The sequence below is a fragment of the Lycorma delicatula genome, chromosome 6, assembly GCF_047948215.1.
Source record: "Lycorma delicatula isolate Av1 chromosome 6, ASM4794821v1, whole genome shotgun sequence".
Classification (NCBI taxonomy): domain Eukaryota; kingdom Metazoa; phylum Arthropoda; class Insecta; order Hemiptera; family Fulgoridae; genus Lycorma; species Lycorma delicatula.
The window spans coordinates 100,377,481-100,392,582 of NC_134460.1; the positions used below are offsets into that span (position 1 = coordinate 100,377,481).

Below are 15,102 nucleotides of genomic sequence, written 5' to 3' on the forward strand. Positions count from 1 at the left end.
CTGAATTGGGAAGACGCGTTAACCACTAGACCAACCCGATGGGTTACACTTTCCCTTCCTGCCTTGCAATAAATACACTTATATGATTTTAGTCTATATTAATATAAAAACATTACTACGTACAATAAAGATTTTAATTAATTTTTTTAAAGTTTCAAACAATGATATGTAAAAAAAAATACTGGATTTCTATAACTAAAATTTTATTGATTTTGAATTTTTTGTTGATTAATTTGGTATTTCATTTTTTCTATATGTTCAATTTTTATCATTTTCAAATTTTGCATTAAGATAATATTTTAATTAGATATCAATATTATTATTAATGGTACATGTTATACACAAGAAAACACATTACCTATGGGTTTTCCCTTATGTGCAATAATGTCAGAAATTTATCTACAAGAATTGGAAAGTAAAATTGTCTACGGTATAAATAATATACATAAAATTTTATTACGGGTCAGATATGTAGATGATCTTTTAGTTATATATGAACCAAGTATAAATAACAAACATGAAATAATTTTAAATAAATTAAATTCTTTTCATGAAATATTAAAATTTACATATGAAATAGAACATAAAATAAAATATAGAACAGGAAAATAAAATATTTAATGTAAATATTAAAATAAATGAAAACAAATAATAACTGGAGTATATAAATAAAACCTACGTCAAATGAAGTTATTATACACAGGAATTCCAATCATCCTTGGTCTCAAAAAATTAATATTTTTAAAAACATGATAAATAGAGCAATAAAATACATAAATGTTAAAGCATTTCTCTTTTTGATTGCAATCGAAATTAAAATTAACATTTTAATTAATGAAATATTTGGATCTTAAAGGGAAGGCACGTCGATTCGAATCAGACTTCTTCTTTTGTTTTTTTTAACTTTTTTTTTTTTTAATTTAAATATATTGAATTAATAAAAAAACCAATTGTAAAAAAATTGTGATTGTGAAAAATTTTTACAATAATAATAAGTCATTGATAATAAAAAAAAATTATTAGTGAAATAAAATAAAATAAAATAAAAATAATAGATCTTGTGAAACATCTGATTACTTAATACTGAATGAAAATTACAATTTAGACTCATATTATTTTTGGATTTTCTTAGTAAATTTTTATAAAAGTTGTATATTTATTTTTTTTAAAATCATTTTATTTAATTAATTGACTGAAAAATAAAATACATTTTTGACTTGTATTCAATTTAATGATTGTTGAAAATTTTTTTCACTTGCGTGTAATATGCTCAAGATTTCTGGTGTGTCGTATAAATAAAAGTTAATAATAATTAAACTATTCCATTTAGTGAACTCCTGTATACTGGTTACAAATACTAATTTTGACCTTATGCTGTAAAATAATCAGTTTTTATTACTGGATTATTTGGTAAACAATTTATTTAAAGTGTAAGCAAGGGACTTTTACTCTTACCTAATATTATAGATAAGATTGTTGAATTAATAATTGTATAAATATTTCATGTTAATAAAAACTAATATTTTAGCAATTGAGTGTAACTGTCCACTTTTATTAGAAGAACTGGATGATTGTATCTCACTTTCAAATGAAATAAGTTTAAATGAAGTGCGATAAAAATGTGTATTAATTTAATAGACGTACAAGGAAGTCATGTGATGTCCACGTCAGAATTTTTTTTAATATAAAAGAACTGGACTCAAACATAGGTTGTATGCTTTATTTGTTACATCTTTCCATCATATCAAAATTGATAAAAAAAAAGATTTTTTGAATTATTAAAATTCATTATTTAAAAAAAATATACACCTTTTTTTAATTCTAATTTTAGCATTAAGTTTTCTCACAAAACATAGGGTTGTTCTGTTAAAACATATAAAATCACCAGGATGCCTACATATCCCTGAAGCTGCTGTGAAACAACTCAAAGAAAGCTTTGCATGTAGTCTGAAGAAATCAACTTCATGTGCGTCATGTGAAACTGGTATTCTACAAACAACTGTTTGGTGTGTATTATGTGATTGATTGCACTTAAAGCGATACAAACTAACCAAGGTTCAACACATTATAGATGATGTTGATAAAGTTGCTCAGCTGCAGTTCTGTGTGGAAATGATGGATAGAATTGCAGACAATGATATATTTTTAGAGAGTGTAATTTTTAGTGATATCAACCTTTCACACCAGTGGCAGGGTGAACACCCATAACTGCTAAATGTGGGGTAACGAAAACCCTCATGAAAATTTACAGTACATTCATTACAGCCCTAAGGTCAATTTTTTGTACCCTAAGCAAACAAAAACTGTATGGCCTGATCTTCTTCCAGTAGGCAACTGTAAATGGTATCATTTGTCTGGACATGCTGCAAAATTTTCTATTACCTCAATAAGACGATGATGACCAAGATGGATGCCATTACTATCAGCAAGATGAGGCACTCCCTCACTACCACCCAGAAGTTCAAAATTTTTGATACTCGATTCCCAGGTCAGTGGATCGGTGTGAAGGTCCAATTGCATGGCCACTTCACTTCCCAGATTTAACCCTGTTAGATTTTTTCTTGCATTTCATTAAAAATCAGGTTTATGCATCACCTCTGCCTGTTGATCTTGTTGAGCTAAGACTTCAAATTAATACCGCACCTGCAGAGGTAACGCCTGACTTGCTGGCTACAGTCTGAGATGAAAGTGACTTCAAGTGGGATGTAAGTCGCGTTGCAAATGGAAGCTATATCAAACCAAAGTGAATGTTGGGTGACAAACTTGAGGTGTTTTTCTACAAGACCTCAACCAAATCTGTAAGTTATCTAAATAAATTAATATATGCTTTTAAAGTTGTAAGTTCTTTTTGAATTATCCAGTACAGCAAGTACATAATATATTATAAATTCATTCCTATATTTTGATTGACATTTTGGTAAAAAAAAAAAAAAAAACAAAACTAACTGTTTACTCCAAATTTGTATACACTAAAATTTAGATATTCTTGAATGAGACCTGGAGCAGTCACTGACTGAATGAAATTCATATATATTTATTAATAAAATTGCTTCTGGCAATGTTACATGGGCAGTGCAACTTTCTAATACTCATATGCTGCAGCAGAAATTTCATAAAAGCTTTGTATATGTAACCATAATAAATTTAATATGTAATGTCAAGTAAAACTACATATATTACATGAATAACAAATGTACATACACTGACTTATATAATTAACAAATATCTTAACCTAATTCCTACGATAAGATAAAATAAAAATTAATTTACAAAACAAATCTAGAATTCTGTTTACTTTGAAAACATTTTGCTGAACATTTACCAAATATATGTTTCCAATTAAATGCTTTGCCACCATTATTACAAAAGTATGGTTCAACACTATTATGAACTCTCTGATGAGTAACCAAAACACTTTTTAATTTAAATTTTTTTCACATAAGGTACACCTAAAATTCCTTTGAATTCTAAGTACAACTTTGAACTTAAATGAAGCACCACAAATTTCACACGTATATTTTTTCCTGAACATATTTCAGACTTTAATGGACTTAATAGGAGTGTAATCATTATGTGATAATTTCCCACCATGTCATATTTTATACTACTATTATTCTGATGAATGTCTTCATGTGTCAGGAGATACAACTTATGTATTTTTTACATATTTCACAAATATACAACATTTTATTTATGTGAACAAATGGACATATGTCTTTTTCAATAATTTTCATTCCTAAATAGCTTATTACAAAATTCACACTTCATTTTTACAGGCTTTATTATATATATATTAAAAATATAAAAAAAAATATATATATATATATATTAAACCTGTATAATTCTGGAGGTTGTGCACGAACTGTTTTTACATAAATTTCAACGTAACTAGAATGTTTAGGTAGTTCACCAAACATTTTACAAAGAAAATAGTGAACATTTTTTCCATGAGCTTTATATTGTTAATGTTTACTGTGATTGGACAATATTTTACCACAAATATCACATGTTTTATTATTAATTTTGGATGCATCTCCTAGATTTTGCATTTAAAATTTTGATTCTTGATAACCTTAAATGGTTTTCAAACAGAATTTATGACTTATTTTTTTATTCATGCCATCATTATGAGAAGTTCCTATACCTCGTCAAGAAATGGATATTTATTATTATTATAATATCTTTCTCAGTTATGTCATACAAAAGGACAAAAATAGTGAGTTGATTTACACACATGACATTTCCTATTCAGCTTGGCACTTGCTTATTGTTATTGAATGGAATTTATTTCAAAATGCAAAAAGTTAACTCAACTACACCATTAAATAAACACCAAATAACAACTTTACTGCTTACTTTTATCAAACATGTGAACCTCACACAAGATAAACAAAAAGGTTTAATAAATTCAAATACTCTCACTATTTTGTAAACATTTAGCACAATGTTTATCAAATGTTTGTTTCCAATTAAATGATTTGCCACAATTATTACAAAAATATGGTTCAACATTACTATGAACTCTTTGATGTGTAATTAATACGCTTTTTAATTTAAATGTTTTATCACATAAATTGCATTTAAAATTTCTCTGATCACTATGAATAACTAAATGAGCTTTAAGTAAATACTTCAACTTAAACAAAGCACCACAAATTTCACACATGTACTTTCTTTCCTTAATATAATGCAATCTTTTATGACCTCTAAGAGCGTATTCATTAGGTGATAATTTCCCACAAATGTCACATTTTACTGCAGTGTTATCTTGATGAACTAACTTCATGTGCTGAGAGACACACTGAACATGTTTTCCACAAATTTCACAGACATGCAAAGTTTTATTTAGATGAACAGCCGACACATGTTTTTTTAGGTAGTTATTCTTAAATGACTTATTACAGAATTCACAAACTGTTTCACTATAAATATGATAAACTCGTTTATGATCTTTCAAAACATATTCATTTTTGTATGTTTTTTCACAAATATCACATTTATATGTTTCAGTAGATTGTGTATGAACTCGTTTCATATGAATCTCAACAGAACTAGGATTTTTAAGCAACTTGCCACAAATTTTACATGGAAAATACTGTAAATTTTTCCCATGAACAAATGCTTTATGTCGTAAAAGTTTACTGGGTCTAGAAAATGTTTTATCACAAATATCACATGTTTTGTTATTAATTTTAGGTACTTCTTCTTGATTTCCACATGTTAAATTTTGATTCTTGATCACCTTAAACAAACCCACCATACACTATTATTATAATCTAGCAACCTCAAAGAGTTTAATAATTATTTAATTTAAATTAGCACAAAAAGGTAGAGAAAATTTGGTCAATTTTTATTTTTTCTTAAGATATATTTTTCCACTGTTTATTTTCGTAGCCTGAACTATAATTACAAAATTTCCTGTCTACCAGAATTACGTTAACCGATACAACATAAACTAAATTAAACAAATATGTAATATTTTTCCATTACTAATTCATTAGTGTCGGTTCCAAATTTATGAAATGTAATTAGAATAGTGGCCCTATGACCATGGAAAAATGTAGATAAAGTAAAAAAAAAGTTTGAATAGCCCAAGGTAAAAACATAACTTTAAAAATTATTATAAACTGCTTTATTAAGATTAAGACTTAATTTTTTTAAATTACAACTGAATTAAAACACATTTTTAACACTAAACCTAATATTTCTACCTTAAAAAATAAATATATCTGTTTTATGTCAGTTGCTGTAACAACAAGATTGTAGGGACATGGCAGGAACACTGTAAACTATTAAATATAGCAATCTTAAGGGAAAGTAAGAAGTGATGTAGTTTAGTTCCCAAGTCACACATTATCACATACTTGCAGGTTATAGTATATTATATTTCATAGTAATATTTAGCTAAATAAATGACACTGTCAATCTGTTCACCATACAGATTAAATCTATAATGAACATCAGAATTTTGCAACTCTTAAATAAAATCAATACACATAATGTTCACTAATACATAAATTCTTTACAAATGTTAAAAGATATAAAACAAATAACACAGAGACAAACCTATGTATCAATTTGGGAACAATGATTTATATAAGTTTAGAAAGTAGGGAAATGCCTTCTCCAATAGTTTTAAACTTAATTTAAACTATTTAAAGGAATTTGTACTTTTTACATATTTACCAATTAGAGAATTCAAGAAAAAAATTTCAGAAAAAAAGGGATACTAAGCATACCCAACTCGAAATGCATTCATATGAAACCATTAATAAATTCAACAATAATTCACAGAATGTACTATCATATTTACTAAAATTTCTACATTTTTTAGTAATATAAATCCTATATTTTTAATTACATATTTGTCTTTCTTATGACTTTCCAAATCATGCTAACCCTTCTGAATCAGACGAACAATCTTATAATAAATCTAACAATATCAAAGTTTTATTTATGACATCAACCTTCTTTTTTTTTTCTTATACAATTATAAATAAAAAGCATGCAATGTTAGCACTCTAATGATAGTAAAAATACTTTCACCTGTAAAACCAAATTTTTATTAGAATATACAAAAGGCAGGCAGAGCTCTTAATAATGTAACCCTTACAAATCATCAGAAAATAAAAGGTAGATCTATTTTTTTTCCAGTAGAGTGAATGTTTATAAAAATATATTTTAAAAAGAAAATTACTTAATGTTAAATTCCCTTCAAACTATGTATCTATGAGACTGAAAATATATATTATGATAAGAGAGAATTTTAGGAACTAAATTTTATAATAGCAATTAATTGGATAGTGTTTTCTAAATGAATTAAAATTTTTTTGGCTTGATGATTTCACTGCATAAGCTTGAAGCTTGTGAATGGGAAATGGAATTTTTTTAGCATATGAAAAATTCCATGACTGACTGAGATTTGAGATGAAAGGGTGAGACACTAACACTTCTTTCTTATACTGGAACTCAAACTAAGAAAAATCCAATAACAAAACATATTTAAATGTCATAATTACTAAATAATAATAATAAATACAATACTGCTCAAACTGTATAAGGACTCATTCTCATATATTCATTTAACATCCAAGAATAAAATAAATAATTATAAAATGCTTTATACATGAGTTACATTATGCAGAACTATAAATATATTTAATATTTTGATAAATGCTTTCAATATATAACACACAAGAAACATATTTAAAAAAACAGTAATTTTTACTTTAAAAAGTGTACATATTTGTTTACTTCAAATTTTTAACCTCATAAATTTATAAGTATTTAAAGAATAACTAAAAATCTGTTTTCATTATTTTATACACAAGTGCCACTTGTAGTGATAAAATACTACAAGTAATTAAACTACGGTTTACATAGAATAACAATCGCTCTTTATCCTGAACACACAGTATTGTCCTGAACTGAGAAAACAGTATTTCCAGTAAGCCCAATAGCTTATATGTCACTGCACAGCCTATCTTTATGTTAACCCTTTGAATTCACAATTCAAACAAGGAACTATTACCTAGCATGTGACAGGCATTTCAAATTAATCATATTGCCAGTTTTGCTGCAGCTTTAACAGTACGATCATCACTTATTAAAAAAATATGAAAAAACTAGAAATTATGAATGTGTATAAAAGAAAATTATGGCAACACTTTTCAAATCAAATGAAAATTATGGAATTTTTTTCAAACCATTGTTGTAATTTTTTGTACTCACAGTGTTTTTAAAAAAAAATAATCATTAAATTTTTATTTTTTAGCTTAGTATTTTCATACTTATATAATTCTGCTACATACTTATATATATATATATATATATATATATATATATATATATATATATATATATATACTTATATAATGTATACTGTTAATTTTTATACAATATAACAATTGAAAAATTTTATACCAAGTTATTATTGGCTTCCTGTTTGAATATCAATTAGGTTCCAATTATTTGTTTTATAAATTACAGCAAAACCTTCATTATGCTCATCCTGACCCCCATAGGGGAAGACACCCTCTGCCAACCCCTCTGTTCATATCCCTTATGGGCTTTACTGGAGGTCATCTTTGAAACCTTGGCTTTTTACATGTTCCAGTCCGCCTTGGCCAGGATGCCAATGATGCGAATGCCACGAGTGACATTCCCATCAGTGTACTACTATTTAATGAACTCAAAACAAAATACATCTAACCGAGCCTTCAGTAAGACCGAAAGGACTGAACTAAACAAAGAAACTAAATTACCTACCTGTAGAAAGTAAAAGTGAGTTCAACACAAAACATAAAAATATTACACGTAACAATAACAACACAGAAACATTGAAACAAAACAAAGGACAAAAACAACAACACAAAAATAATTAATAAAACAAAACATGAACAAAAACAGAATAGAGAAGCACACTATAAAACTCTCCACTATCGCCCATTTGGCCTGGCTCCTCCCAGACCAGATGCGCTTGAGGGCGCGCATCCCAGAATCTACCAAGCCAAATTGCTGCAGTCTGTCCCTAAAAGCACCATGGCCAGAAAGAAACTGCATCACATATTTATTAGGGTGTACCCAAGAGTTGTCCCACAAACCAAAAACATTTGGAAAGAGATCGTGTGCATAACGCCCACCCTCAGCTTCAACCCATCTAGCCTGCCACAAGGCATTGCAAAGTTGTTCAATTTCTTGAACTTTATCTGAAGTCAACTCACTGGATTTCTTAGCAACATACTGCTGCTGCTTCTCAAACGCAACCAAGTCTATATCAGTTTCACACCTGCAATCACCAAGACTGCCTCCAGTGAAATAGTACGGTAATCACCCATTACCGTTAACAACATTAGGCATTGAGTCTGTAATATGTCCCAATAACTTTTATATGTTAGCCTATCTGTCCAAACAGGCACCGTGTATAGCATAATAGCCTCACACACACCTTTATACAGAATGCGTATGGTGCTAAAATTAAGACCCCAATTAGGACTAACCACATGTTGAATACTGAAGAAGACATTGCAGGCCTTCTCAGTGATCTATTCACTGTGATGTATTCTCAGTGAGGTGCTTCTTAAATTGCAGTTTCTCATCAAAAAACACCCTGAGGTACTTTTGTACCTGAACATTTATTTGCTGGCCTACTCTATAGAAACACAAACTCATCGACTCACTGCCAAACAACCAAGGCAATCATCGTGGTCTTTTCCAGACTAAACATCATCTTATGCTTATGACCGCACAGCTCACATCCTGCAAGCTTCTCTCTCCATGAGGTTCCTTTGACCAGCAGGAGCCCTTCGTCAGCATAAGCCACGATGCAACACCCACTGGGCAATCTCAGCCGTAGTAGCGAATCAAACCTCACCACCTAAAATAAAGGACCCAATACGCTGCCCTGGGGTCATTCCTTATACTCTGTCAAACTGGTTGTTACCACACTTATCACACGGTGTATGGCATCCTCAGTACTCTTTCTGGGATGAAACCTGTACTAATTTTTCATAACAATCTTTGTGAGGTTAACCTCTCATTTATATACAGATACCAATAACTGGAAGCAACATCAAGGGCCAATATGACGGGATCCTTGTAGCCACCTTTAAACAACAATTTTACAATCCCCTTCGTCCAACACACAGGGAAGTATCGACCAAAAAATTTATTAAAAATTCATGTGACAACTCTCACTCACCCTAACTGAGTGAACAAGAAGCTCCACCGTTATTCCATCAAAGCCTGGGGCCTTTCCCCTACCTAAACTACAGAAAGCCTCAGTAATCTCTAAAAACTGCAACCCCGTAGAACTGAACGACCTCTCACCGCACCTGCAGATGGTAGGTGATCTCTACAGCTTCTCTATCATCAAGCAGTAAATCATCTAGTAATTTGTGTAAACTTCAAAAAAATCTGAAATTACACCATACCTAGTTGAGAGAGAGCAGACAGAAGAACGTCCTTTCATCATTTGTGTCCCAAGACCCTATATACTATGCCCCACAGATCCCTGTTCCCCTGCTTATGAACAAAGGAACGCAGGAGTCCCTTTTTACAGTTTGAACTTTATGAAAGTAATGAGATCTCAGATTTCTGTTATCAGCAACAAGGACTGCCCGTCAAACAGTTCCCTATTCCACCATGATGCAATCCTCTCTCAACCAGAACTTCAGGGAATTGAATACTCAGCGGCATCAAGAAAAGCCACTGACAAACCAACTACCAGATCTTCCAAATCCAAGACATTCGAACTCCGATCCAAAACTTGGAGCCTGATCAAAAGAAAATCAACAAATTTGTTCCAGTCCGCACGCCTGTGCAGGAGACAACCCTGCTGAACCAGAACATTACATCGGTAGTACTCACTCAACCCACCAACAACCTAATACACAATTAATTGATGATTACTCGAGCAATCATCAACTACCTTCCAGTTATAAACATTGGCAGGGATAATCCTACCAACAGTAACATTGATGTTCATTCCACCAAACAATCGACGCCCATCTACCATATCTATGTAGGTGGGCAACTCACCACGTACATTAAAAGCCTTCTATTAATTCAACATCAACATCGGTGAAACCGTTATGCCAAGAGTGACTTAGCATTCACATCTGCACCTATAAGAATTGGACCAGTGCCAGAGAATCATAGGAGTTTATCCCAGACCTCAAGATGATGATCAGCAGGATCTCTGTACTGGAAATATGAACAACATACAGATGCAAGTTCTGAACATCCACATGAATAACAACATGATAATTACTCAGGAGCTGTTGAATAAAAACACAATAAAGTTCCCTTCTGCACAAAACAGCGAACATGCTATCAGAACAACAGAAACTCTTCCAACGAAAAAACCAGGCAGATCACTGGAAACAATATATGGGTGCTGCAATAAAACAACATCCAATCCTCTACATAATCCAATCTCTCCAAACTCATCCTGAGCAATGTAAGCACCCTGTGCATTTAACTGACCAAATCTAATCATTTAATGAAATAGAATTATAGTACATATCAAGAGCTCTCTGATAACACCCACAATCTTTACTGTTCACAGATTGCTTATGATCCTTCCAAAGATGTTTGCAATTAACATAAATCGGACCCTCCAACTTCTTTGCACAATGCTCAAGCATGTCCTTCATCATCACAATGAGGCAAACTGCAGGATGTTCCCAGAACTTATCCCTATGACCAAACCTGCAGTAGTTAAAACAGCGCTGGACATCTAAATATGAATTGACTTTTACCAAGATAAGTCTGCAAACAACCTGCCCTCTGCAGTGAAGCTGTTAAAAAGTTTAGGACTAACCTCAAAACTCCCACAGTAGCACTCTGCCTCACACCTACCCGATTTAAATAATAATCAACACTCTCGACTTGAACATAGCCTCATCCATAGAAGTATTTTGCTTCCTAATGCAAGTCATTAATTCTTTTTCAGACAGTCGTCGATGTATGCCATAGAAAATCTCTTTAGGATGCCTCTTGCCTTTAGGGTCGACTTTCATGTTCGATTTTAAAGGAGTCAGAGATGACCCGCACAGTTTCTGTGTCATCAGCAATGATATCTAAACCTTTTTTGTACCTCTAATATTACGAATTCTCAGGTTCTGCCTCTTTTGTTGAAGGATGACGTTAAACTTGTCCTTCAACTTTCCTTAGTTGTTTTAGTAGTTGCCCCCTCCATCAGGTTGACAAACAACCTCTGGCTGCTTGCGGGACAGACTAGCCTCCTGCCTCTCTTTCAGCCCTTCTGTGTATCATTTACACAGAGGCAACCCCTGCTGTGGAACCATGGTAGGGGTGGAAACTATCTCCCTCATAACCTCTCTCACCTCAGGCCTATTAGCCAATTTTTCATAGCCATGAGCCACAACCTCAACAATGGGTTTGAGTTCCCTGATCTTAGGGAGAATTTTATCTCGCACATTAGCCTTAATACTTCTCGGGTTTTCCAAAAACTGAATTAGGAAATCATACTTCTCTTCAAATGCCGCACGAACGGGACTGAATCTCCAGCCCTCCCATAACCTTTAGAAAACTTCTTAATAATTAATTGATCTTAATTCTTTCCAGCCTGCGAAGAACAGGAAGCACCTGCTCGCAACTCCTCATCCCCCAGAAGAGGATGAACAGTCGTTGAGCATAACACATAAAAACAATTGGCCAGTAATAAGCATATACACTGATTATATTGACCAATAGCAAGCTATGTACAAATAAAGATGGTTGTTATCAACAACAGCTGTTAAAAAAAATAACAGCTAATTTAATATTAAATAAATGTCAGAAACTGAAGTTACACTAAACAATAAAAACAAACAAATATACAACTAAACTCTGTAGAAATGTAGAAATATTGGTTTCACCCTCGGGTGTGCAGTTCAAAGGGAATTTGAACTACCCACCAAACTAACCAAGATATCCTGTCAGGCGTTTTACACAAATTAATATTATATGACTAATAAAATATTTCAAAAGCTCTAAAACAATTACAAAACCATAAACCAAATCATAGTGAACATAATCAACAAATAAACTATAACTCTTATAATAATAAAGTTACAGCAAATAAATACCTAAATAGTGAAGCCTACACACAAACTCAACCTTTCCTACTTATTACTTGTATAACTCTTCATTATGCTCACCAGTCTTTTAATAAAATTTCCTAAAAAGTAAGAACTAGACTTTAGGGATAAAACAACTTGTAACCTCAAAGTTACAATACAACAGCCGTACATAAGCAAGATGAAAATGAGAAGCTAGTGATACACAGCAGGGTAAAGTTACGAATACATATTAAATACTGCCTACTTGGATTAAATAATAAAGAGTTTTGAATCTGAACACTGCTGGCACATGATTAAATAGGAAAACTACAAAATTGCTAAGCAGACAATGTAATAGCTGATGACTATCTGGAAAATCTTTAAAGCTTAATAAACAAGTGGTCGTACGTACTGAATAATACTTTTAATACACTTTATTCTCTAAAAGAGATTAAATTTTAATATAAAAAGTAAAAATCTATGAAGTCCTACGCAAGAACTATCGCATGAAAATAAACAAGAACAAAACAAAAGTAATGAAATGTAGTAGAAGTAACAAAGATGGACCACTGAATGTGAAAATAGGAGGAGAAAAGATTATGGAGGTAGAAGAATTTTGTTATTTGGGAAGTAGAATTACTAAAGATGGACGAAGCAGGAGCGATATAAAATGCCGAATAGCACAAGCGAAACGAGCCTTCAGTAAGAAATATAATTTGCTTACATCTTTGCTTACAAATTAATTTAAATGTCAGGAAAAGATTTTTGAAAGTATATGTTTGGAATGTCGCTTTATATGAAAGTGAAACTTGGACGATCGGAGTATCTGAGAAGAAAAGATTAGAAGCTTTTGAAATGTGCTATAGGAGAATGTTAAAAATCAGATGGGTGGATAAAGTGACAAATGAAGAGGTATTGCGACAAATAGATGAAGAAAGAAGCATTTGGAAAAATATAGTTAAAAGAAGAGACAGACTTATAGGCCACATACTAAGGCATCCTGAAATAGTCGCTTTAATATTGGAAGGACAGGTAGAGGGAAAAAATTGTGTAGGCAGGCCACGTTTGGAATATGTAAAACAAATTGTTAGGAATGTAGGATGTAGAAGGTATACTGAAATGAAATGACTAGCACTAGATAGGGAATCTTGGAGAGCTGCATCAAACCAGTCAAATGACTGAAGACAAAAAAAAAAATGAAAAGCATTAGATCCAAAAATAATAACACAATGTAGATAGATTACTTACAGTTAAAGACAAACAAATTGAAGAAAAAACATCACACACAATCATAACAATGATTTAAACAATGAAAATCAGAAGAAGAATTGAAAAAATGTAAATACCTTAGAAATATGGATGTAGTGAAGGTTTTTGAAATTGTCATGCATGGCCAGTCACAAACATGAAATTCTGAGGATAGGAAAACAACATATAAAGTAAAAGTACATAAGCTACAATATTTAGGCACGTTATACATGGTAAGAAATACAATGTACTGCACTTGTAATTCATGAGAGAAACATTGAGAGTACAGAATAATGGGTCAAAAAATGTAAGAGGAAGTTTTGAATGCAGGTCCAGTCAGTCGTTTTAAAGTGCCACTGACAAAAGTGAAAATATAAACTTATGCCAAAAAGTGAAATTTAAAAAACATTTCTTTCCATTTACATAAATTAAATATGTTTACTTTTCAGCATAATGATCTCTTACTTCTATACTCTTGTTCAACCTTTTCAATTCCTTCCTGGAAGAAACTTTTTGTACTGCTGCATAATTAATTTTGTAATGGTTCTATGACTTCATCAGAACAAAACATTCCCTCTCACAGCTCTCCTTTCAGTGGTCCAAAAAGATGAAAATCACTTGAAATCAAATCACTAGTGCACAATGAGTAGGCCAGCTCAAAACCAAAATCTTGAAAGCAAAGCACAGTTTTTTTGGCTGTCTGAGGCCAAGGTAATTTTCGATAGTTATAATTTCATCTTAGGTGTAAAATAAATAAAAACTAAACCTACCATATCCCAGGATATCATCAACTTTCCTGCGGACATGCAGGATGAAGTTTTTGTTCTGAGATGTAGGATCCTTCCAGACTAAACTTTTTTGCTTGTCATTGTTTTAAGAGCAATGGATCCTGTTTCATCAACATTATTATTTGCTACAAAAATAATTTTTCAAGCTTCTCAAAGACTTACAGAAAAAATTCAAATAATTTTCCTTGCTCTCCCACCTAGTCTGTCAGTTGATGTAAAACCAACCTAATTCAAACTTTCAAGCCAACCTTCTTAACAGAGGTGGCACCTAGAGGATAAACTTATCTGGAATTCTAATTTGTGAGAAAATATTATTATACGAGGGCTGTCAAGAAAGTAACTTATAATTTGAAATAAAAAAAAAAGAAATTTTATATATATTTGATACGGACAATCGAAAACTGTTTTTTTACATAGTCGCCATTTAAATTGGGGCACTTTTCATAACGATGCACAAGCTTTTCAATTCCTTCTCTGTAGAAATCTGTTACCCATCTTAC

At 31.5% G+C, this 15,102-nt stretch overlaps 1 protein-coding gene across 11 annotated transcripts in view; it reads right to left on the reverse strand.

The window, feature by feature from the left end:
* The window catches only part of LOC142326076 (uncharacterized), a 291,623-nt gene that overhangs the window by 160,586 nt on the left and 115,935 nt on the right, over positions 1-15,102 (reverse strand). Inside the window, exon 5 of one of the 11 annotated variants that reach the window (XM_075368220.1) lies at positions 3,814-5,242. The exons of 9 other annotated variants lie outside the window; for them this stretch is intronic. In XM_075368220.1, coding sequence (XP_075224335.1) covers positions 4,409-5,242 — 834 coding nt within the window. In that variant the 3' untranslated portion in view covers positions 3,814-4,408. Of the gene's footprint in view, positions 1-3,813; positions 5,243-13,910; positions 13,980-15,102 lie in introns of those variants that run through there. One more of the 11 variants, XM_075368222.1, reaches the window with a different exon arrangement.